The sequence below is a fragment of the Coregonus lavaretus genome, assembly GCF_964263955.1.
Source record: "Coregonus lavaretus genome assembly, chromosome: 10".
Taxonomy (NCBI): Eukaryota; Metazoa; Chordata; class Actinopteri; order Salmoniformes; family Salmonidae; genus Coregonus; species Coregonus lavaretus.
Genome location: NC_139997.1, coordinates 60,227,688 through 60,250,771, shown reverse-complemented (window position 1 = coordinate 60,250,771; position 23,084 = coordinate 60,227,688). Strand labels below are relative to the sequence as shown.

Sequence of the window (23,084 nt, the reverse complement as noted above, 5' to 3'; positions counted from 1 at the left end):
ACAGAATGTGTTCTTCTGACAACCCATCCAAGTCGTGCCATTCTTTCCTGTATTCCTGCAGCATCTACACGATGCACTGAGTTCCACACGCGGGTCTACTGGACTCGATGACCCAGGGCTTTCAGACGTTCTCCTACCATCCTAATTGTGGTGAACTTGTCTTGATTGTGGCCACCAGATTGTCCAGCTCCTCGTCTATCATCTGTCTGTATGTACCCCTCACCACGATACCGTATTCCTGCATTCTGCGTTGGTCAGTTTGTGTTGAGATGCCAAGCAGTTTGGCGATGCAAGGTACAGGCAGATCCATTTCAATCAGCTGTCAAAGGTGCTGTTCTGACACAATCAGTTTAGGACGTCCCATTTCGCCATCCAACTCATCAACAACAATTGATGGGGCACATCTTTCTTCCATTTTAACATTGACTAGACTATACAGGTTGGAGAGACCCTGCACTACCTCTTGTGGCAAGTCTACTTGATTTGGTAGTGAGCTGATAAATATAATCTCAATGGTGCAGATAAACTGTTAGTATTCCAGATCCAGAGGAAGGCGTTGCATGGCCTGCTGCAATCTGTATAGGAGCCTCTCCATAATGTCCATCCCCATCGCCTGTGACATATGGAAATTGTCATTGGGGCAATGTGGGGCGTAGTGGTGACGTCAGGCCGTCTGGTTAAGTAGCCAATAGAAAAAAATCCTGTCTATCATGTTCATTGATTGGGTTAAGATTAAGACAGTCACTCCAAAACTAGTGGACCAATGGAGACTCATTGTCTACGCCTCCCTCTAAACCCCGCCCTTCACGGAAAAATAATGCCAAAACTCAAGAATACTGTCAGTGAAGGCAAAAAACAGACATCGAAAGCGAATATATGAGTAGCGTAACCAAAAGGTAGTACATGCAGTCAAGAGCGTAGTACATGCAGTAAAGAGCGTAGGCAAAATTGATTCAATAGGATTGTTGGGAAAGTTTAACTAAAACATTTTTTGCATTCGTTTTCATAGAGTTTTGCTCTCGCTGAAAAAATATTTACCTGCATGTTTTGGGGTTTTGCTTTTGATGTCATTATTTTTTCGTACAATTCTATACATTTTGCTTTCAATTGTTTGGTTTTTGATTTCAACATCCATTATTTCACCCTTCCTCGAAAATATAATGTTTACATTTGTTACTTTATTTTTCATGTTTACGATTATTATTTATTTTTATTCAATACATATGGCGTGAAATTGGCCCCATGCAGATGCTTCACATTTATGCATCCGGTGAAATATATCTGTAGCTACACCAAACTCCACTAATGATATCTCTACAATAATATGTGGTCCTCTGTAGCTCAGCTGGTAGAGCACGGCGCTTGTAACGCCAAGGTAGTGGGTTCGATCCCCGGGACCACCCATACACAAAAATGTATGCACGCATGACTGTAGTCGCTTTGGATAAAAGCGTCTGCTAAATGGCATATTTTTATAATATGACAAGGGGAATTTTATTTTCATAGCTACTTCCCACCACTAGAGGCGTACACACCAATGTCGCTACGTAATCTAAGAACGGTCGCTTTTTTTATTACGTTACAGGAAACACTAACGTGATCACGCATGAAAACAAATGCAAAAAGTTTAACTATAAAACATAGATATTTAATCTTTGTATTGACTCAAAGTTAATATGGGACGCGAGTCAAGGTATGTGGGGAGTTAAAATGTATCTTGTACTGTATCCTTTTAGACTGTTTTGGAGGGTTAAAAATCGTAGCTAGCAAGTATGCAACGTTGATCTAACGCGCTAGCTAACCAACAACAGTAAGTTAGCTATAACTGTAACGTTTACTGACCATTGTGTGATAGCTAGATATATAGTTTGCTAGCCAAATGAAATACTTTATAAAGCATTCGCAAACGACACAATTCTGTCAAACAAATTGTCCATGTGCAGTACTGTTGTATGTACTCGCTAGCACAAAACGTCGACGTCACAGTTCATATGTCAGTTGTTTTAGTAAAGTTTATGAAGTGTTTAGGGGTCTCAACTCCACGATTGTAACGTTATATCTCGGTGGAGTTCAGGAGGTTGGTGGCACCGTGGGGAGCACGGGCTCGTGGAAATGGCTGGAGTAGAATCGATGGAATGGTATCAAACACATGGTATCATTCAATCGTTCCAACCATTATTATGAGCCGGCTCCACTCAGCAGCCTCCACTGGTGGGTTTCGACGACTGTGGGCGGAGTGTACGTCCGACTCGCTGTCAGTCGATGCAAGGAAATCTAAAGGCACAACCTAGATTCATAAGTAGTTGAACATGTTATTACTCAAATCTCTTGAGTGACAAACTGACACGTTTTGACACGTGTCAAAAACTACTTTATATCGAAGGAGTGCCTTTGATTTATTTGACGGACTGCACATCCTGAGTTCGGCGCTTGTCGACCGTTGGACCCGGTTACATGTTTCTACGCATGAGTTTAGCTATCTCAACATCGCCAAGTGTGATCAGGGATTTCTATTGGAGAAGCGGGTTTAGCCTATCTCCATATTGAGCTGTATTTGCAAAAACTGCTTCCCCAATAGAAATCCTCGATCACACTTGTAGGCGACGTTGGCTAGCTAAGCTTATGTGTAGAAACGGTCGTCTCGCGCCGAACTGCACAGAAAATGAACAACTAATGAAGAATTTCACTTCACTCATTGACTTCTCAATCCCCGGCCTGGTCTGTTTTGCAAGCATTCCCAGAAGTCTTGTGATGATGCGCCCCTGGGTTAAGAAACTCTGTGGTGTAGTCAGAGGTTCAGTCCACCCACACTCATTTCTGCTCAACTCCATTGATTTGATGTACATTGTGGAGTTGAGAAACTTGGCTATGAAGTAGCTACGTTAATATATGACAATGTTTGTCAGGCATTACAGGAAACGGTCGGCTTCAAGGGGTAGGTCTGGTAGTCGATCAAAGAGCCGTTCCCCGGACAAACGCTCCAAGAAGGATGATGGGGCTGCCTCACGAAACCGAGACAGGGACCGCAACAGGCGGGAAGAGAGGTCTCGCAGCCGTGACCGCCGCCGATCACGGTCCAGAGACAGGAAGCGCCCCAGGTAAGCTGTGTGTGTGAAAGCAAGAGAGACTGAGACCAAGAGAGTGGTCAAGTTCATCTTAGTATGTGTGTCTTGGAATGTGAAATAAATACCTGGTCTGATCTTGTTATTGAATTTGTCTGATGTGGTCTAGACGCTCTAGGAGTCGGGAGAAGAGGCGGTCCAGAAGCCGTGACAGGAGCAGAAGGTCTAGGAGCCGAGGACGCAGATCACGATCCGCCAGCCCTAGCAAAAGCAGGAAAACTGATGAGAAGTGAGTTATTACCAGCAGGTTATTACGCATCAAAGACCCTGTGAGGATGTCTTAAGGATATACAGTACCAGTCAAACGTTTGGACACACCTACTAATTCCAGGGTTTTTCTTTATTTTTACTATTTTCTACATTGTAGAATAATAGTGAAGACATCAAAACTATGAAATAACACATATGGAATTATGTAGTAACCAAAGAAGTGTTAAACAAATCAAAATATATTTTATATTTGACATTCTTCAAAGTAGCCACCTTTTGCCTTGATGACAGCTTTGCAAACTCTTGCCATTCTCTCAACCAGCTTCATGAGGTAGTCACCTGGAATGCATTTCAATTAACCAGTGTGCCTTAATGCGTTTGAGCCAATCAGTTGTGTTGTGACAAAGTAGGGGTGGTATACCGAAGATAGCCCTATTTGGTAAAAGACCAAGTCCATATTATGGTAAGAACAGCTCAAATAAGCAAAGAGAAACGATAGTCAGTCCATCATTACTTTAAGAGATGAAGGTCAGTCAATCCAGAAAATTTCAAGAACTATGATAATAATATAATAATAATATGTCATTTAGCAGACGCTTTTATCCAAAGCGACTTACAGTCATGCGTGCATACATTTTTGTGTATGGGTGGTCCCGGGGATCGAACCCACTACCCTGGCGTTACAAGCGCCGTGCTCTACCAGCTGAGCTACAGAGGACCTGTAGCTGGTTCTCATGAGGACCGCCACAGGAAAGGAAGACCCAGAGTTACCTCTGCTGCGGAGGATAAGTTCATTAGAGTTACCAGCCTCAGAAATTGCAGCCCAAATAAATTTAACATTTTAAATTTTATTCATTTTAGCAGACGCTCTTATCCAGAGCGACTTACAGTTAGCACATACATTATTTTATCGAACCCACAACCCTGGCGTTGCAAACGCCATGCTCTACCAACTGAGCTACATCCCCTGCCGGCCATTCCCTCCCCTACCCTGGACGACGCTGGGCCAATTGTGCGCCGCCCCATGGGTCTCCCGGTCGAGGCCGGCTAAGACATAGCCTGGATACGAACCAGGATCTCTAGTGGCACAGCTAGCACTGCGATGCAGTGCCTTAGACCACTGCGCCACTCGGGAGACTCTAAAATGTAAAATTTATTTGGGCTGCAATTTCTGAGGCTGGTAACTCTAATGAACTTATCCTCCGCAGCAGAGGTAACTCTGGGTCTTCCTTTCCTGTGGCGGTCCTCATGAGAACCAGCTACAGGTCCTCTGTAGCTCAGCTGGTAGAGCACGGCGCTTGTAACGCCAGGGTAGTGGGTTCGATCCCCGGGACCACCCATACACAAAAATGTATGCACGCATGACTGTAAGTCGCTTTGGATAAAAGCGTCTGCTAAATGGCATATTATTATTATATTATTATCATAGTTCTTGAAATGTTCTGGATTGACTGACCTTCATGTCTTAAAGTAATGATGGACTGACTATCGTTTCTCTTTGCTTATTTGAGCTGTTCTTGCCATAATATGGACTTGGTCTTTTACCAAATAGGGCTATCTTCGGTATACCACCCCTAATTTGTCACAACACAACTGATTGGCTCAAACGCATTAAGGCACACCGGTTAATTGAAATGCATTCCAGGTGACTACCTCATGAAGCTGGTTGAGAGAATGGCAAGAGTTTGCAAAGCTGTCATCAAGGCAAAAGGTGGCTACTTTGAAGAATGTCAAATATAAAATATATTTTGATTTGTTTAACACTTCTTTGGTTACTACATAATTCCATAAATTCCATAAATGCTTCACAGAGTTCAAGTAACAGACACATCTCACCATCAACTGTTCAGAGGAGACTGCGTGAATCAGGCCTTCATGGTCGAATTGCTGCAAAGAAACCACTACTAAAGGACACCAATACGAAGATGAGACTTGCTTGGTTCAAGAAACACGAGCAATGGACATTAGACCGGCGGAGTCCAAATTTGAGATTTTTGGATCCAACCGCCGTGTCTTTGTGAGAAGCAGAGTAGGTGAACGGATGATCTCTGCATGTGTGGTTCCCACCGTGAAGCATGGAGGAAGAGGTGTGGGGGTGCTTTGCTGGTGACACTGTCTGTGATTTTATTTAGAATTCAAGGCACACTTAACCAGCATGGCTATCACAGCATTCTGCAGCGATACGCCATCCCATCTGATTTGGGCTTAGTGGGACTATCGTTTGTTTTTCAACAGGACAATGACCCAACACACCTCCAGGCTGTGTAAGGGCTATTTGACCAAGAAGGAGAGTGATGGAGTGCTGCATCCGATGACCTGGCCTCCACAGTCCCCCGACCTCAACCCAATTGAGATGGTTTGGGATGAGTCTGACCGCAGAGTGAAGGAAAAGCAGCCAACACGTGCTCAGCATATGTTTGAACTCCTTCAAGTCTGTTGGAAAATCATTCCTCATGAAGCTGGTTGAGAGAATGCAGAGAGTGTGCAAAGCTGTCATCAAGGCAAAGGGTGGCTACTTTGAAGAATCTCAAATATAAAATATATTCTGATGTATTTAACACTTTTGTGGTTACTACATGATTCCATATGTGTTATTCAATAGTTTTGATATCTTCACTATTATTCTACAATGTAGAAAATAGAAAAAATGAAGAAAAACCCTTGAATGAGTAGGTGTGCCCAAACTTGACTGGTACTGTATATTAAAAAATATATATATATCTTACTTCCACCATATACAATAAAGTTCTCTCTCTTCTGTCTGTTTGGGTTTGCCAATAGGTCTAAAAGCAAGGAAAAAGACAACCCTGAAGCCTCTGCAGAGAAGAAAGTAAAAGAAGAGCAAGAGGAGGTTAAGGTTGAGGATGTGAGTCCTGCTCCAGTGGAGATTGTCTTCAGCAATTTGGAAACACTGAGACTGTGGAATATTTGTGCATGTTTATGTTGTCCCCACAGCAAGACTTTGACCAGAACAAGCTGGAGGAGGAGATGAGGAAGAGGAAGGAGCGAGTGGAGAAGTGGAGGGAGGACCAAAGGAAGAAGGCCCTTGGGAACATTGAGGAGATCAAGAGAGAGATAGAGGAGATGAAGCAGGGAAAGAAGTGGAGTCTGGAGGATGATGATGGTGAGGAACAAGCTCAGAATTTTCATGGCTGTGTTGTGGGTTCATATGTACCTAAATGCATTAGTATCCACATCGAAAGACTGATTTAGATACCTGCCAACACAGGGCCTCACCTGACTTCTCTTCTTTGTTTCAGATGATGACGAGGAAGGCCCAGCTCCTGTGGATGAGCCTGAAGAAGGAGAGGAGGGTAAGGGGTTGGAGGAGAAGGATATAAAGGAGGAGGAGGAGGAGGAAGAAGAGGAGGAGGAAGTGACTCCCATGGAGCAGGAGGCAGAGGATGAGCTGGATACCTTGGACGCCTACATGGAGGAGGTCAAGGAAGAAGTCAAGAAGTTCAACATGGGCCCCCAGTCTAAAGGGAACGACAAGGTTAGTTGGACCATGGCTGCTCCCCAATCAGTTTCCTCCACATATACCTAGCTCATTTGAAATATTACTGTCAATATTTGCTGCTTCTGTCTTTTTTGTGTAATATTTTTTGGCCTCCACACAAACAGAAGGGAGGAGTAAATGTATCCAAAGTTGTCAGCGTTTGCAAAACAAAGAGGGGACCGAATGCACACAAAAAGAAGGGTGAGCTGATGGAGAATGACCAGGATGCAATGGAGGTAAGCAGTTTTGTCCTGTCATGCTATCATTGTCATTGTGTAAATGTTACATAAGAACTGCTATGTCTGAATTCCAAATGGCAACCTATTCCCTATATAGGGCACTACTTTTGACCAGTGCCCGTAGGGTCAAAAGTATTGCACTATGTAGGGAATAGGGTGCCATTTTGGACACGGACCATCTCTCTGGAAACTCTCTTCCAGAAGTCTCAAAGTTCTCTCAGATTTCTCTCACTGAAGAGAACAGGTTCTTACATGTTGTTGTGTCACTGTCTTCCCAGTACTCGTCCGAGGAAGAGGAGGTAGATCTGGCAACAGCTCTGACTGGCTACCAGACCAAGCAGAGGAAGGTGCTGGAGCCAGTGGACCACCAGAAGATTGAGTACGAACCGTACCGCAAGGACTTCTACGTGGAGGTGCCAGAGCTGGCCAAGATGTCTCCTGAGGGTGTGTACATGTAAAACCATTTTTTTGAATAATAATTTCTTGCACTTCTTTTTTCTTCTTTTTTTTAAGAAGGATCTACAGTGAGGGGGAAAAAAGTATTTGATCCCCTGCTGATTTTGTACGTTTGCCCACTGACAAAGAAATTATCAGTCTATAATTTTAATGGTAGGTTTATTTGAACAGTGAGAGACAGAATAACAACAAAAAGATCCAGAAAAAATGCATGTAAAAAATGTTATAAATTGATTTGCATTTTAATGAGGGAAATAAGTATTTGACCCCTCTGCAAAACATGACTTAGTACTTGGTGGCAAAACTCTTGTTGGCAATCACAGAGGTCCGACGTTTCTTGTAGTTGGCCACCAGGTTTGTACACATCTCAGGAGGGATTTTGTCCCACTCCTCTTTGCAGATCTTCTCCAAGTCATTAAGGTTTTCGAGGCTGACGTTTGGCAACTCGAACCTTCAGCTCCCTCCACAGATTTTCTATGGGATTAAGGTCTGGAGACTGGCTAGGCCACTCCAGGACCTTAATGTGCTTCTTCTTGAGCCACTCCTTTGTTTCCTTGGCCGTGTGTTTTGGGTCATTGTCATGCTGGAATACCCATCCACGACCCATTTTCAATGCCCTGGCTGAGGGAAGGAGGTTCTCACCCAAGATTTGACGGTACATGGCCCCGTCCATCGTCCCTTTGATGCGGTGAAGTTGTCCTGTCCCCTTAGCAGAAAAACACCCCCAAAGCATAATGTTTCCACCTCCATGTTTGACGGTGGGGATGGTGTTCTTGGGGTCATAGGCAGCATTCCTCCTCCTCCAAACACAGCGAGTTGAGTTGATGCCAAAGAGCTCGATTTTGGTCTCATCTGACCACAACACTTTCACCCAGTTCTCCTCTGAATCATTCAGATGTTCATTGGCAAACTTCAGACGGCCCTGTATATGTGCTTTCTTGAGCAGGGGGACCTTGCGGGCGCTGCAGGATTTCAGTCCTTCATGGCGTAGTGTGTTACCAATTGTTTTCTTGGTGACTATGGTCCCAGCTGCCTTGAGATCATTGACAAGATCCTCCCGTGTAGTTCTGGGCTGATTCCTCACCGTTCTCATGATCATTGCAACTCCACTAGGTGAGATCTTGCATGGAGCTCCAGGCCGAGGGAGATTGACAGTTCTTTTGTGTTTCTTCCATTTGCGAATAATCGCACCAACTGTTGTCACCTGCTCACCAAGCTGCTTGGCGATGGTCTTGTAGCCCATTCCAGCCTTGTGTAGGTCTACAATCTTGTCCCTGACATCATTGGAGAGCTCTTTGGTCTTGGCCATGGTGGAGAGTTTGGAATCTGATTGATTGATTGCTTCTGTGGACAGGTGTCTTTTATACAGGTAACAAACTGAGATTAGGATAACTCCCTTTGAGAGTGTGCTCCTAATCTCAGCTCGTTACCTGTATAAAATACACCTGGGAGCCAGAAATCATTGTGATTGAGAGGGGGTCAAATACTAATTTCCCTCATTAAAATGCAAATAAATTTATAACATTTTTGACATGTTTTTCTGGATTTTTTTGTTGTTATTCTGTCTCTCACTGTTCAAATAAACCTACCATTAAAATTATAGACTGATCATTTCTTTGTCAGTGGGCAAACGTACAAAATCAGCAGGGGATCAAATACTTTTTTCCCTCACTGTATTTGCAATGACTGTGATATGTGGTGTTTTTTCCCACTAATCTAAAGTTGAGTGCACTGACTTAGAGTTGGGCGGTATCCAGATTTTCATACCGTTTCTGTACCATACCATGGTATACGGTATTACCAAATGTGTACACGAGGCACTATAACAAAAAACATATATATTTAGTTTGTTTGACAATTTAGGGAACAGGGATCTTGATCCAGGAGGGGATTGAATGTCTCTGCTGTAACCAAGAAGCTTGATCTTGACGTCTAGCCACTTAGTTAGCAAACCAAATGCATAGCTGGAGCGTCTGCTAAATGAGTAAAGCGTCAAATGTAAATGTTAAGATACAAGATGGCACATTATCTTTAAGTCATAGCTGACCATCTAACCCCCTATCCTTTGGTTCCCTATTGGTGAATGCATACAGAGGTGAATGTCCACAGGCTGGACCTGGAGGGAATCGCAGTCAAAGGAAAGGGTTGTCCCAAGCCCATCAAGTCATGGGTGCAGTGTGGCACGTCGATGAAGATCCTAAGTGCATTAAAGAGGTGTGTCACGGACAATGTTTCACATTGTAGCAGATATAATTTACTTGCATATTGTTCCAAACCAATATGACCATAACATACATTTGTTTTGCAATCTGCAGTTGATTAATTTGTCATATATTATCCATACACTTCTAGATAGGTGAGCTAAATGATGTTGTCTTCACATCCAGACACAGCTATGAGAAACCCACACCCATCCAGGCCCAGGCCATCCCAGCCATCATGTCTGGGAGAGACCTCATCGGCATCGCTAAGACCGGCAGTGGAAAGACCATCGCCTTCCTCCTTCCCATGTACCGCCACATCATGGACCAGAGGCCCCTGGAGGAGGCTGAGGGACCCATCGGTAAGGGCCCCTTTACTATGACGTCTTCTGTGGTATAACTACATATCAGTTACACCTCAATGAATCTGAATCTCAATTTTTTGTGTGTAAATCTCAATTAAAATTTGCTGAGCAGAATGGTCATATCTATCAGACAGTATGAAATCTTAACTGTTCAGTGAAGGTCCTGGATTTTGTAAGTGCAAATAAAGGATGAGAATATGATGTCTGAGTTCTATTTTCCATTCTCTTCCACGTGCAGCTGTGATCATGACTCCAACTAGAGAGCTGGCTCTGCAGATCACCAAGGAGTGCAAGAAGTTCTCCAAGCCCCTGAACCTGAGGGTTGTGTGTGTGTATGGAGGCACAGGGATTAGTGAACAGGTAGAACCTCCTCGAACTCTGTATGGTCAGATTTTACACACATGAGCACCTCAATGGAATAACAGTAGTGTTCCATGGTTGTAATTAAGTTTAACCATGAACATTACTATGAATACAATGAACTATTGTACATTGAATTTGAAGATACTGGAGTTGTATGTTTGAATAATCAGTTAGGGAAAGGCAAACAGGATTGTACCTTGTTGGTTGAATATAGATATCTTACTTTCTTGGTTTCTTCCTTGTGGGGCAGATTGCTGAGCTGAAGAGGGGAGCAGAGATCATTGTGTGCACACCAGGCCGAATGATTGACATGTTAGGCGCCAACAGCGGTAAGGGACACACGCCTTGCCCTGTAGCTTTCTTTGTGTTATTGTAGCCAGGCACATATAAGGATAGTGATTTCTGATATGTATTAAACCTGCAGTGTCTGCAATGCCCAGTGTTCTAATACTTTTGGCGTAGAAACGTCACTACTGACCCTGAAAAAACAAGCACTCCAGGTACTGACAGAAGGTGAGCTGGAATTGTCCTGCCTTGCATGGAATGTTTCTGTATGAGAGTCAAGTCAGTACCACTTTACTAAACTCTCAACATTATTTGACCACCTTGGGTTGGGAGTCATATCCTCAAGCTATTTGAAGTGTTCCCTGAAGAATAATGTCAGCTACTGGTAGGTGGAGAGACGATACTGCCTCGTGGTCCTCACATTCAGAGGCGTAAGTCAAGTTTTCACCCAACCTTTATTAAAGTCAAGTTTGCTTGTTAGCCATGTAAAAGTCAGAAAGCTCACTCATGTACAGTGGGGAAAAAAAGTATTTAGTCAGCCACCAATTGTGCAAGTTCTCCCACTTAAAAAGATGAGAGGCCTGTAATTTTCATCATAGGTACATGTCAACTATGACAGACAAATTGAGAATTTTTTTTCCAGAAAATCACATTTGTAGGATTTTTTATGAATTTATTTGCAAATTATGGTGGAAAATAAGTATTTGGTCACCTACAAACAAGCAAGATTTCTGGCTCTCACAGACCTGTAACTTCTTCTTTAAGAGGCTCCTCTGTCCTCCACTCGTTACCTGTATTAATGGCACCTGTTTGAACTTGTTATCAGTATAAAAGACACCTGTCCACAACCTCAAACAGTCACACTCCAAACTCCATTATGGCCAAGACCAAAGAGCTGTCAAAGGACACCAGAAACAAAATTGTAGACCTGCACCAGGCTGGGAAGACTGAATCTGCAATAGGTAAGCAGCTTGGTTTGAAGAAATCAACTGTGGGAGCAATTATTAGGAAATGGAAGACATACAAGACCAGTGATAATCTCCCTCGATCTGGGGCTCCACGCAAGATCTCACCCTGTGGGGTCAAAATGATCACAAGAACGGTGAGCAAAAATCCCAGAACCACACGGGGGGACCTAGTGAATGACCTGCAAAGAGCTGGGACCAAAGTAACAAAGCCTACCATCAGTAACACACTACGCCGCCAGGGACTCAAATCCTGCAGTGACAGACATGTCCCTTTGCTTAAGCATAGTACATGTCCAGGCCCGTCTGAAGTTTGCTAGAGTGCATTTGGATGATCCAGAAGAGGATTGGGAGAATGTCATATGGTCAGATGAAACCAAAATAGAACTTTTTGGTAAAAACTCAACCCGTCGTGTTTGGAGGACAAAGAATGCTGAGTTGCATCCAAAGAACACCATACCTACTGTGAAGCATGGGGGTGGAAACATCATGCTTTGGGGCTGTTTTTCTGCAAAGGGACCAGGACGACTGATCCGTGTAAAGGAAAGAATGAATGGGGCCATGTATCATGAGATTTTGAGTGAAAACCTCCTTCCATCAAGCAAGGGCATTGAAGATGAAACGTGGCTCGGTCTTTCAGCATGACAATGATCCCAAACACACCGCCCGGGCAACGAAGGAGTGGCTTCGTAAGAAGAATTTCAAGGTCCTGGAACCATCAGATCCTCCTCTCCACCCTCTCCGAGATGGGCATCTCCGGCGCGGCTCACTCCTGGATTGCGTCCTACCTGACCGGTCGCTCCTACCAAGTGGCGTGGCGGGAAGCTGTCTCCGCACCACGTGCTCTCACCACTGGTGTCCCCCAGGGATCGGTTCTGGGCCCTCTCCTTTTCTCCCTATACACCAAGTCACTTGGCTCTGTCATATCCTCACATGGTCTCTCCTATCATTGCTACGCTGACGATACACAACTAATCTTCTCCTTTCCCCCTTCTGATAACCAGGTGGCGAATCGCATCTCTGCATGTCTGGCAGACATATCAGTATGGATGACGGATCACCACCTCAAGCTGAACCCTGGCAAGACGGAGCTGCTCTTCCTCCCGGGGAAGGACTGCCCGTTCCATGATCTCGCCATCACGGTTGACAACTCCGCTGTGTCCTCCTCCCAGAGTGCGAAGAGCCTAGGCGTGACCCTGGACAACACCCTGTCGTTCTCCGCCAACATCAAGGCGGTGACCCGCTCCTGCAGGTTCATGCTCTACAACATTCGGAGAGTGCGACCCTGCCTTACACAGGAAGCGGCGCAGGTCCTGGTCCAGGCACTTGTCATCTCCCGTCTGGACTACTGCAACTCGCTGTTGGCTGGGCTCCCTGCCTGTGCCATTAAACCCCTACAACTCATCCAGAATGCCGCAGCCCGTCTGGTGTTCAACCTTCCCAAGTTCTCTCACGTCACCCCCCTCCTCCGCACACTCCACTGGCTTCCAGTTGAAGCTCGCATCCGCTACAAGACCATGGTGCTTGCCTATGGAGCAGTGAGGGGAACGGCACCTCTGTACCTTCAGGCTCTGATCAGTCCCTACACCCAAACGAGGACGTTGCGTTCATCCACCTCTGGCCTGCTGGCTCCCCTTCCTCTGCGGAAGCACAGCTCCCGCTCAGCCCAGTCAAAACTGTTCGCTGCTCTGGCACCCCAATGGTGGAACAAGCTCCCTCACGACGCCAGGACAGCGGAGTCACTCACCACCTTCCGGAGACATTTGAAACCCCACCTCTTTAAGGAATACCTGGGATAGGATAAAGTATTCCTTCTAACCCCCCCCCCCCCCCCCCCCCCCCCAAATTGTAAAGTGGTTATCCCACTGGCTATAGGGTGAACGCACCAATTTGTGAGTCGCTCTGGCTAAGAGCGTCTGCTAAATGACGTTAATGTGCCCTTGAGCAAGGCACTTAACCCTAATTGCTCCTGTAAGTCGCTCTGGTTAAGAGCGTCTGCTAAATGACTAAAATGTAAATGTAAATGTCCTAGCCAGTCTCCAGATCTAAACCCTTAGAAAATCTTTGGAGGGAATTGAAAGTCCGTGTTGCCCAGCGACAGCCTCAAAACATCACTGCTCTAGAGGAGATCTGCATGGAGGAATGGGCCAAAATACCAGCAACAGTGTGTGAAAACCTTGTGAAGACTTACAGAAAACATTTGACCTGTGTCATTGCCAACAAAGGGTATATAACAAAGTATTGAGAAACTTTTGTTATTGACCAAATACTTATTTTCCACCACAATTTGCAAATAAATTCATTAAAAATCCTACAATGTGATTTTCTGGAGAAAAAAAAATCTCATTTTGTCTGTCATAGTTGACGTGTACCTATGATAAAAATTACAGGCCTCTCTCATCTTTTTAAGTGGGAGAACTTGCACAATTGGTGGCTGACTAAATACTTTTTTCCCCCACTGTATGTCAATATATTTAGATCAGTAATTAGTAAATGTTGTTTTATGACTATGTAAATTGAAGAAAGAACATGTAATGAAACAGACAGTAAAGCTTTCTTTACTTCCACACATGTGAGGTAATCTCTGTTTCCTTTGTAGGTGAAAAGGTGATCAGATAGTGCTTGATGTGGCCCCAACTCTTTTATTGTTTTGGCTGTTTTCTGTCATTTACAGGTTCCTCGTGCCTTTCAGATGGTACGCAAGACAAGCGAAACATAGAAACCAAATAATCTGGCCCCTTAAAAGTAGTCCTAAACAGAATAAATGGCATTTGTATGAATTGAAGTGCAGTAGTTAATGCCCTAGGAAAAGGATAGCCTGTTTGTTTAGGCTTGTGTAGTGATTGGGTGGGGCAAAATTGATGCAGTTAAATATTGCGATATTACTTTTGGACAATATTATATCGATATTTGACTCAAGTATATAATTTAAAAAAGATATATATATATATTTTTTTGCTTGTGTAGGTAGCTACGCTAGTAGGCTCTACCTGCGCCGAAACAACTCGGGTATTTTTCATCGTATAGCTTATCCATCTTCTTTTTAAATGGTTTTCAGCACTTATTTCCCTGATTGATCAAAACTCGTTTTCTCATGCTCTCTCTTGTCTCTCTGTAGCAGACATATAGTGAGCAATATATTTGGAACGTCAAATTGCAATACATATACAGTCGTGGTCAAAAGTTTTGAGAATGATTCAAATATTGGTCTTCACAAAGTTTGCTGCTTCAGTGTTTTTAGATATTTTTGTCAGATGTTACTATGGTATACTGAAGTATAATTACAAGCATTCCATAAGTGTCAAAGGCTTTTATTGACAATTACATTAAGTTTATGCAAAGAGTCAATATTTGCAGTGTGGACCCTTCTTTTTCAAGACCTCTGCAATCTGCCCTGGCATGCTGTCAATTAACTTCTGGGCCACATCCTGACTGATGGCAGCCCATTCTTGCATAATCAATGCTTGGAGTTTGTCAGAATTTGTGGGGTTTTGTTTGTCCACCCACCTCTTGAGTTCTCAATGGTATTAAGGTCTGGGGAGTTTCCTGGCCATGGACCCAAAATGTCGATGTTTTGTTCCCCGAGCCACTTAGTTATCACTTTTGCCTTATGGCAAGGTGCTCCATCATGCTGGAAAAGGCAAAATTGTGAATGAGCCCACTCCCTTGGCTGAGAAGCAACCCCACACATGAATGGTCTCAGGATGCTTTACTGTTGGCATGACACAGGACTGATGGTAGCGCTCACCTTGTCTTCGGACAAGCTTTTTTCCGGATGCCCGAAACAATCGGAAAGGGGATTCATCAGAGAAAATGACTTTAACCCAGTCCTTAGCAGTCCAATCCCTGTACCTTTGCAGAATATTAGTCTTTCCCAGATGTTTTTCGTGGAGAGAAGTGGCTTCCTCGCTGCCCTTCTTGACACCAGGCCATCCTCCAAAAGTATTTGCCTCACTGTGCGTGCAGATGCACTCACACCTGCCTGCTGCCATACCTGAGCAAGCTCTGCACTGGTGGTGCCCCGATCCCGCAGCTGAATCAATTTTAGGAGACGATCCTGGCACTTGCTGGACTTTCTTGGGCGCCCTGAAGCCTTCTTCACAACAATTGAACCTCTCTCCTTGAAGTTCTTGATGATCCGATAAATTGTTGATTTAGGTGCAATCTTACTAGCAGCAATATCCTTGCATGTGAAGCCCTTATTGTGCAAAGCAATGATGACGGCACGTGTTTCCTTGCAGGTAACCATGGTTAACAGAGGAAGAACAATGATTTCAAGCACCACCCTCCTTTTAAAGCTTCCAGTCTGTTATTCTAAGTCCATCAGCATGACAGAGTGATCTCCAGCCTTGTCCTCGTCAACACTCTCACCTGTGTTAACGATGGAATCACTGACATGATGTCAGCTGGTCCTTTTGTGACCGGGCTGAAATGCAGTGGAAATGTTTTTTTGGGATTAAGTTCATTTTCATGGCAAAGATGGGCTTTGCAATTAATTGCAATTCATCTGATCACTCTTCATAACATTCTGGAGTATATTCAAATTGCCATCATAAAAACTGAGGCAGCAGACTTTGTGAAAATTAATATTTGTGAAATTCTCAAAACTTTTGACCACAACTGTAGAATCGCAATACATCGTATCAGCACCTAAGTATCGTAATATTGTATCGTGAGGTCCCTAGCAATTCCCTGCCCTATTGTTAATGGGTTTGTGTGTGTATTTACACCAGTAGCTATGTTTGTGTGAACGCTTTGGGTGAGCGTTCTTTCCAGAGATTAACTTGTTTTCCTTTGTCACTATGCTCTCCTTGTGTGTGTAGGTCGAGTCACAAACCTGCGCAGAGTCACGTACGTGGTGGTGGACGAGGCAGATAGAATGTTCGACATGGGCTTTGAGCCACAGGTAGGGGCTCCTCCAGATTATTATTATTATTTTTAAACAGTAGACCAATCAAGGCACAGTATCATTATTTGTAAAGAATTGATCTAAGGAGGTGTTTAAGGATCTTATAACGCAAAAATAGATTTGCATCAATTCATCCTACGTTCACCTGGCCCTGGCACCAATAACAATAAATGGGTATAAAACATTCCTCTTATCTCCTGTAATGGTTCTCACCCACAGGTGATGCGTATCATGGACAACGTGCGTCCGGACCGGCAGACAGTGATGTTCTCAGCCACGTTCCCGCGGGCCATGGAGGCCCTGGCCAGGAGGATCCTGTCCAAACCCATCGAGGTGCAGGTGGGAGGCAGGAGCGTGGTGTGCTCTGACGTGGAGCAGCATGTGGTAAGACTTGCCTTTACATACTCCGGCTGCGTCCCAAATGGCACCCTATATAGTGCACCACTTTTGACCGGGGGACCATACGGCTCTGGTCAAAAGTAATGCACTATATAGGGAATATTGCTCAACTTTATTGTCTATTCTTGTTGGGAGTGTAAATGTGTCCCATGTGTGGCTCATACACATAGTAATTCAGACAGAAAACATAAAGAACAGTAAGACTAAATGGTAGCATAATTGCTTAGTTGCTAAATGACTGTGGTTGGCCACATCTCCCCATCTAGCTGGTAATCGAGGAGGACCAGAAGTTCCTGAAGCTGCTGGAGATACTGGGTCATTACCAGGAGAAGGGTTCAGTCATCATCTTTGTGGACAAACAGGAGCACGCTGACGGGCTGCTAAAAGATCTGATGAAGGCCTCCTACCCCTGCATGTCTCTGCACGGCGGTAATGTCATGCAAACACATGAGCAGTGCTCTACATTTTTTATTTTTAGTCATTTAGCAGATGCTCTTATCCAGAGCGACTTACAGTTAGTGAGTGCATACATTTTTTCATACTGGTCCCCCGTGGTAATCGAACCCACAACCCTGGCGTTGCAAGCGCCATGCTCTACCAACTGAGCTACCTCTAGCGTCATTAGTCTGAGGCTCCGTCCCAAATGGTCCTCTGGTCAATAGTAGTGCATTATGTTGAGTATTGGGTTCCATTTGGGACGGCTACTGTCAACCACAGTTTGAAAGTCACCTGGCTGAGCTCATTTTGTATCTTAGACCATTTTTCTTATTAGATCTGATGAATTGTTTATGGTGGGTCATCATTTTGTCTCTGCCATGTCAGTGGTTTTAAATCCTATCCTTTGATAATAAGCTTTTGTTTATCTCTTTCCCCTCCCTGTAGGTATTGACCAGTATGACAGAGACAGCGTCATCAATGACTTTAAGAACGGGGCGTGTCGGCTGATGGTGGCCACCTCTGTGGCAGCCAGGGGGCTGGACATCAAGCAGCTGATCCTGGTCGTCAACTACAACTGTCCCAACCACTACGAGGACTACGTTCACAGGGCCGGACGCACAGGGAGAGCCGGGAACAAAGTGAGTGGTGGAGTCCTGACGGCTACACTACTAGTCTATCAATGTTTTTTTACTTTTGCTGGTTACAAAAATCTGGAATTCCTGACTGAAATGTATTGTAATGAGACATCCTTAAAGGTCCTGCACAGTCAAAATCATGTTTTTCATGAAATTTTATGTTACACTACATGGCAAAAGTATGTGGATACCCCTTCAAATTAGTGGATTAGACTATTTCAGCCACACCAGTTGCTGAAAGGTGTATAAAATCGAGCGCACAGCCATGCAATCTCCATAGACAAACATTGGCAGTAGAATGGCCTTACTGAAGAGCTCAGTGCCTTGCAACGTGGCACTGTCATAGGAAGCAGTTGTCATGTCATTACATCAAGAGATATGCCAAACGGGAGATTCATGATGTGATGTATGACGGGATAGGATGTTGCATGAGTTTCTTTGTGTATCAGCAAATTTGCATGTGAAATCTCACTGCTCACTGCGTCCATGTTACTTGATGACATAGGCGTTTTCAAAGAACTATCAGTCAAGGTGAGCTCCCCGCCCACTCAGCCTATTAGCTCCCCGCCCACTCAGTCTGTCTCTTCAGACTTCCTTGAAGTTTGACATGAGTTATTTCTGTCAAATTTAGTATTTTTCTTGGGAAGAAATATTGTGGGAGATGTTTTAGTCACTCCAAATACAATTTTTCACAGGAATCAGAATTGTAATATATCACTGTGCAAAAATCTAACATTTTTGTCCTCCCAAGGACCTCTTCAACCATATTAGGAAAATATTAATTCTCACTGAAACATTTTATTGATGTTCCCCAGAAACTCTTAATGTAAAACCACTCTGGTTTTGATTTGTCCCAGGGCTTTGCCTATACCTTCATCACAGATGAGCAGGCGCGCTACGCTGGGGACATCATCAAGGCCCTGGAGCTCTCTGGGTCCCCTGTGCCCAATGAACTGGAGCAGTTGTGGCTCTCCTTCAAAAACCAACGGCAAGCGGTAAGAGGCAGACTCAAGCAGTGCTGTTCACTGGTGGTGGTTTGGAAGCTCACCGTCTTTGTATGCAGAACGTGTGGCCAGCAAACTGTATTAGAGCTGAACAATCTTTAGAGTTTGGAGTTGAAGATCAGAGATTTACACATTCTGTGGGGTTATTTCTTCAAACCCTTGGTTTTTCAACTCTTATTCAACAATATTAGACCTGTTTGTCGCTGAATTACCGCCCCTTGCTTCCAACCAGCATGGTGCCAAATCAGTAAGTGAATGTGACACCCTATCTATACCTGCTTGTTATTTCCCAGGAGGGTAAAAGCATCAAGAGCAGCAGCGGGTTCTCAGGGAAGGGCTTCAAGTTTGACGAGACGGAGCATGCTCTGGCCAATGAGAGGAAGAAGCTGCAGAAGGCTGCTCTGGGTCTGCAGGACTCCGATGATGAGGATGGAGCCCTGGATGTGAGTACAGTCACCACACGGTCACCTGGTTTCAAGAGTCTTCTAAAGCTTTGAGTAGAATGCCAACTGTGGCTTGATTATGTCTTGAATTTCCTCCATTGTGGTCAAACAATATGTTTCTAAATGTCATAGACTATGTACAATATTGACCCAATGTCTCACCCTGTCCTTACAGATTGATGAGCAGATCGAGAACATGTTCAACTCGAAGAAGAGGGTGAAGGATCTGTCGGCTCCAGGGGGAGGGGTAGGGTCGCCCAGTGCCGCTGCGGCTGCAGCAGGGGGCCTGGCCAACCTCGGTGCCCCCTCCGCTGGAAACATCCAGAAACTGGAGATGGCCAAGAGACTGGCTCTCAGGATTAACGCCCAGAAGAACCTTGGGGCTGAGGCTCAGGTGGGTGGCGGTGTGTGTGAGTTTTGGTGGTCTTCACCTTCCTCTTCCATTCTAATTTTACACATTGCTCTCTATCTCTGGACAGGATGTGATGCAACAGGCCACCAACGCCATCCTGAGAGGAGGCACCATCATGGCCCCCTCCGTCTCGGCCAAGACCATCGCCGAGCAGCTGGCTGAGAAGATCAACGCCAAGCTCAACTACATCCCTGTGGAGAAGCTGGAGGAGGAGAGGCAGGCGGCCGAGCAGGCCGAGACCGTCAAGAGATACGAAGAGGAGCTAGAAATCAATGATTTCCCTCAGGTCAGTTTTATATAGGGCTGAATCCTAAATAGCACCCTTTTCCCTAAATAGTGCATTACTTTTACCCTAATCCCTATACAGTCCCTTATCCCTATGGGCCCTGGTCAAAAGTAGTACACTCCATAGGGTGTCATTTGGGAAGCACCCCTAGGGTGTAGGTGCAAGACTCTGCTCATTGAATCTCCAAATGGAAGGTATACTCACCGTGGCTACGTGAACGATGCATTATCATGCTCATTCTCTCTCAGTTGAACATTGAACGGTCTGTTTACTATGTCTGGGCCTTGACAGAGCTTAAGGTAGAATTATAGCGGGTAGATCTATTTGCATTTGATCAACATTTGTTTGACCTAGCAACAATCAAGTGATTCTGGTTTAAGTAGTTTATCCCACAAGTGGTAGGTGGTACAGACCTTGCAAACAATCTCTGAGTAGGATTGCTGAGATAGGATCAGGTCCCCTCTCTTATCCATTATGATTTGAAAGGCAAAACTGCTCCTAGATCAGCACTCCTACTCTGAGATGCTTTGTTAATACGGGCCTAACTAAACAGGAATGTGTAATGCGTCTGTTTGCTGCGTTCCACTAGACTGCAAGGTGGAAGGTCACGTCTAAGGAGGCCCTCCAGAGGATCGGAGAGTACTCGGAGGCAGCCATCACCATCAGAGGAACATACTTCCCTCCAGGCAAAGAGCCCAAAGAGGGAGAACGCAAGATCTACCTGGCCATTGAGAGTAAGCAGCTGTGTTCACCAATGTGGTAGAATTGAGTGTTGCATGTTAGCAATAGTGAGTTTTTTTTTAATGGTTGCCACTTGTTGTAATATTTTTACGTGTTTGATTGACAGGTGCAAATGAGCTGGCCGTTACGAAGGCCAAGGCTGAGATCACACGGCTCATCAAGGAGGAGCTTATCAGATTAGTAAGTTCTGTCAATAGAATTAGAATCATTCTATTTCTATGGTTCTGTCCTCCATTACCTATTCTATACCATACAAGTAGTAGAGTTTTACTTCAAATCGTCTATGTGGATGATTCAATTAGTGATGCTAGGGGTTCTGAATCATGCTAATCTACATCATCTACTTGTTGGCTGAATCATTGAATGATCCTGTATATGAACACCAGTATTCAAAATAAATGACAAAGTAATTTGCTTAGCGAAATTAAAATGTTTTTCCCTCATTGCTCAATGTTTTTACTTTCTCTAATTTTAGCAAAACTCCTACCAACCCACCAGCAAAGGAAGATACAAGGTTTTGTAAAGAGGATGAGATTGGGCTCAGAGGCAGTGAATCCTGGCTCCAACCTTTCATCATATTTGTTTCAGAATGTTTTAGTATTTTTTAAATTAGACCCCCAATGTCTTCAGGTAACGATTGTTCTTTTGAGATTCCCCCTCTGTACTTTAAATTGAGATTTGGTCATGGTTTTTAGGTCACACGATGCAAAATGCATCTGATTTCCGTTCTATAGTATACCAGCTGAAATGTAACGGTCTCTCTACCACCATGGCTCAAACTATTTATTATTTTTGTCTTTGAACATCAAGCTTATGTAGTTGTAAGATCCTGTATTATTTCTGTGTGTAAAATAATATTTGGGGCTACTTTTCACTGGTCTGCAGTCATCTGAACAAGTAATGAATCACACATTGTTTTTATGAACAGCCCTTGAATGATGTAACATGTTTTTACTTCTTTCCCTCCCTAATAAAACAATGTGTTGGTAAGGAACATTTTGTCACTGGTCTGTGTCACAGACTTCTATATTATGTTTTTTTTTATTATTCTATGTTACTGCAATATGTTTGTAGTGACTAAATCCTATCAGGCTGTGATTGGGTTTTGAGAGGCAAAGAAACAAGTGTGTAATGTATGAGAGAACCTATTGACGGAATAGGTTACCATCAAGACAATGGAGCTTTATTTATGTGCTGTAACTTGATTGCTTAATAATTTAGGATGGCCTACTGTGAAAATGTCAAATGAAAGAACCTGATGTTTATTCATTTTTTTCTGTGGACTAAATCAGGGGTGTCAAACATCCAGCCCGCAGGTGGTTCGAGTAAAAACTTCAAATCAAAATAAACAATTTTTTTTTTAAATATGGTGTTATGATTTGTGATACAAGATTCATTCATGTATGGAGAGATCATAATCTGTATGTGGACAGAGAACAAGGACAAGCCATGTGTTAGTGGTGTCACGAGTGAGTAACAGAAGGTCAGTGTGCCAGGATAGATTGGGGGCCACTGTTGCTAATCTTAGGATGGGTGCGTGAATTGAATGGCCTGGCAAGGGTGCCACACCCTTATGTCCGTACCCCCTGTCATTGAATCCAATATTGTGACCATTAAATAATGACTGAATCCAATCTCCATCTGTGTAACATACTCTCTTGCATCCTGAACTTCTCAATACCAGAAACTCATAACATATGGTGAGGGGGAAAAACTCCATACACTTTAAAAGGACTAAAACCAAATTGAAACTGTTGAATTTATAATGGACCTACATTCATATAGTTTCTTGGCTGGGTCCAGCTCGCTAATAATCACCAAAATGAAAGCTAGACAGTCAGGGAGCTAAAAACACACACAAGTATGGATAGAGGACCATTTTTTGCATCTTTTGACAGTGAGGAAATATAACACATTTTTGAGTGCGGCCCTCCGGTATGTATGGAAGCATTTAGCTGCCCAAACTCAATTGGAAATGTAAATGGTCAAATGCTAAATCAGTATCATGTTTGCAATTCCTTTGCCAATGCATTTTTTTGAGAAAAGTCCAATTGAAATGCAAAAAAAATATGATTTGAGTACGCATAATTTCTGCCAATTTTGGAAAATAAA

The 23,084-nt window shown here is 43.9% G+C and overlaps 1 protein-coding gene across 2 annotated transcripts; it reads left to right on the top strand.

Moving 5' to 3' along the window:
- Positions 1 to 828: 828 nt before the first annotated feature.
- On the top strand, positions 829 to 22,606 carry LOC311136194 (putative ATP-dependent RNA helicase DDX46). Of its 2 annotated transcripts, none has more exons than XM_084170292.1 (23): positions 829 to 896; positions 2,907 to 3,098; positions 3,232 to 3,351; positions 6,114 to 6,198; positions 6,288 to 6,456; positions 6,593 to 6,828; positions 6,957 to 7,067; positions 7,349 to 7,514; positions 9,620 to 9,740; positions 9,914 to 10,089; positions 10,331 to 10,452; positions 10,706 to 10,784; positions 16,529 to 16,611; positions 16,834 to 16,998; positions 17,280 to 17,442; positions 17,896 to 18,089; positions 18,944 to 19,081; positions 19,384 to 19,533; positions 19,709 to 19,927; positions 20,013 to 20,231; positions 20,821 to 20,965; positions 21,079 to 21,152; positions 21,448 to 22,606. In XM_084170292.1, the coding sequence occupies exons 1-23, from the start codon at positions 877 to 879 to the stop codon at positions 21,493 to 21,495; spliced, it is 3,195 nt and encodes a 1,064-aa protein (XP_084026418.1). In that variant the 5' UTR covers positions 829 to 876; the 3' UTR covers positions 21,496 to 22,606. The 2 variants fall into 2 exon arrangements, with proteins under 2 accessions (XP_084026418.1, XP_084026419.1); XM_084170293.1 differs by lacking the exon at positions 829 to 896 and adding an exon at positions 1,574 to 1,693.
- Positions 22,607 to 23,084: the final 478 nt, after the last annotated feature.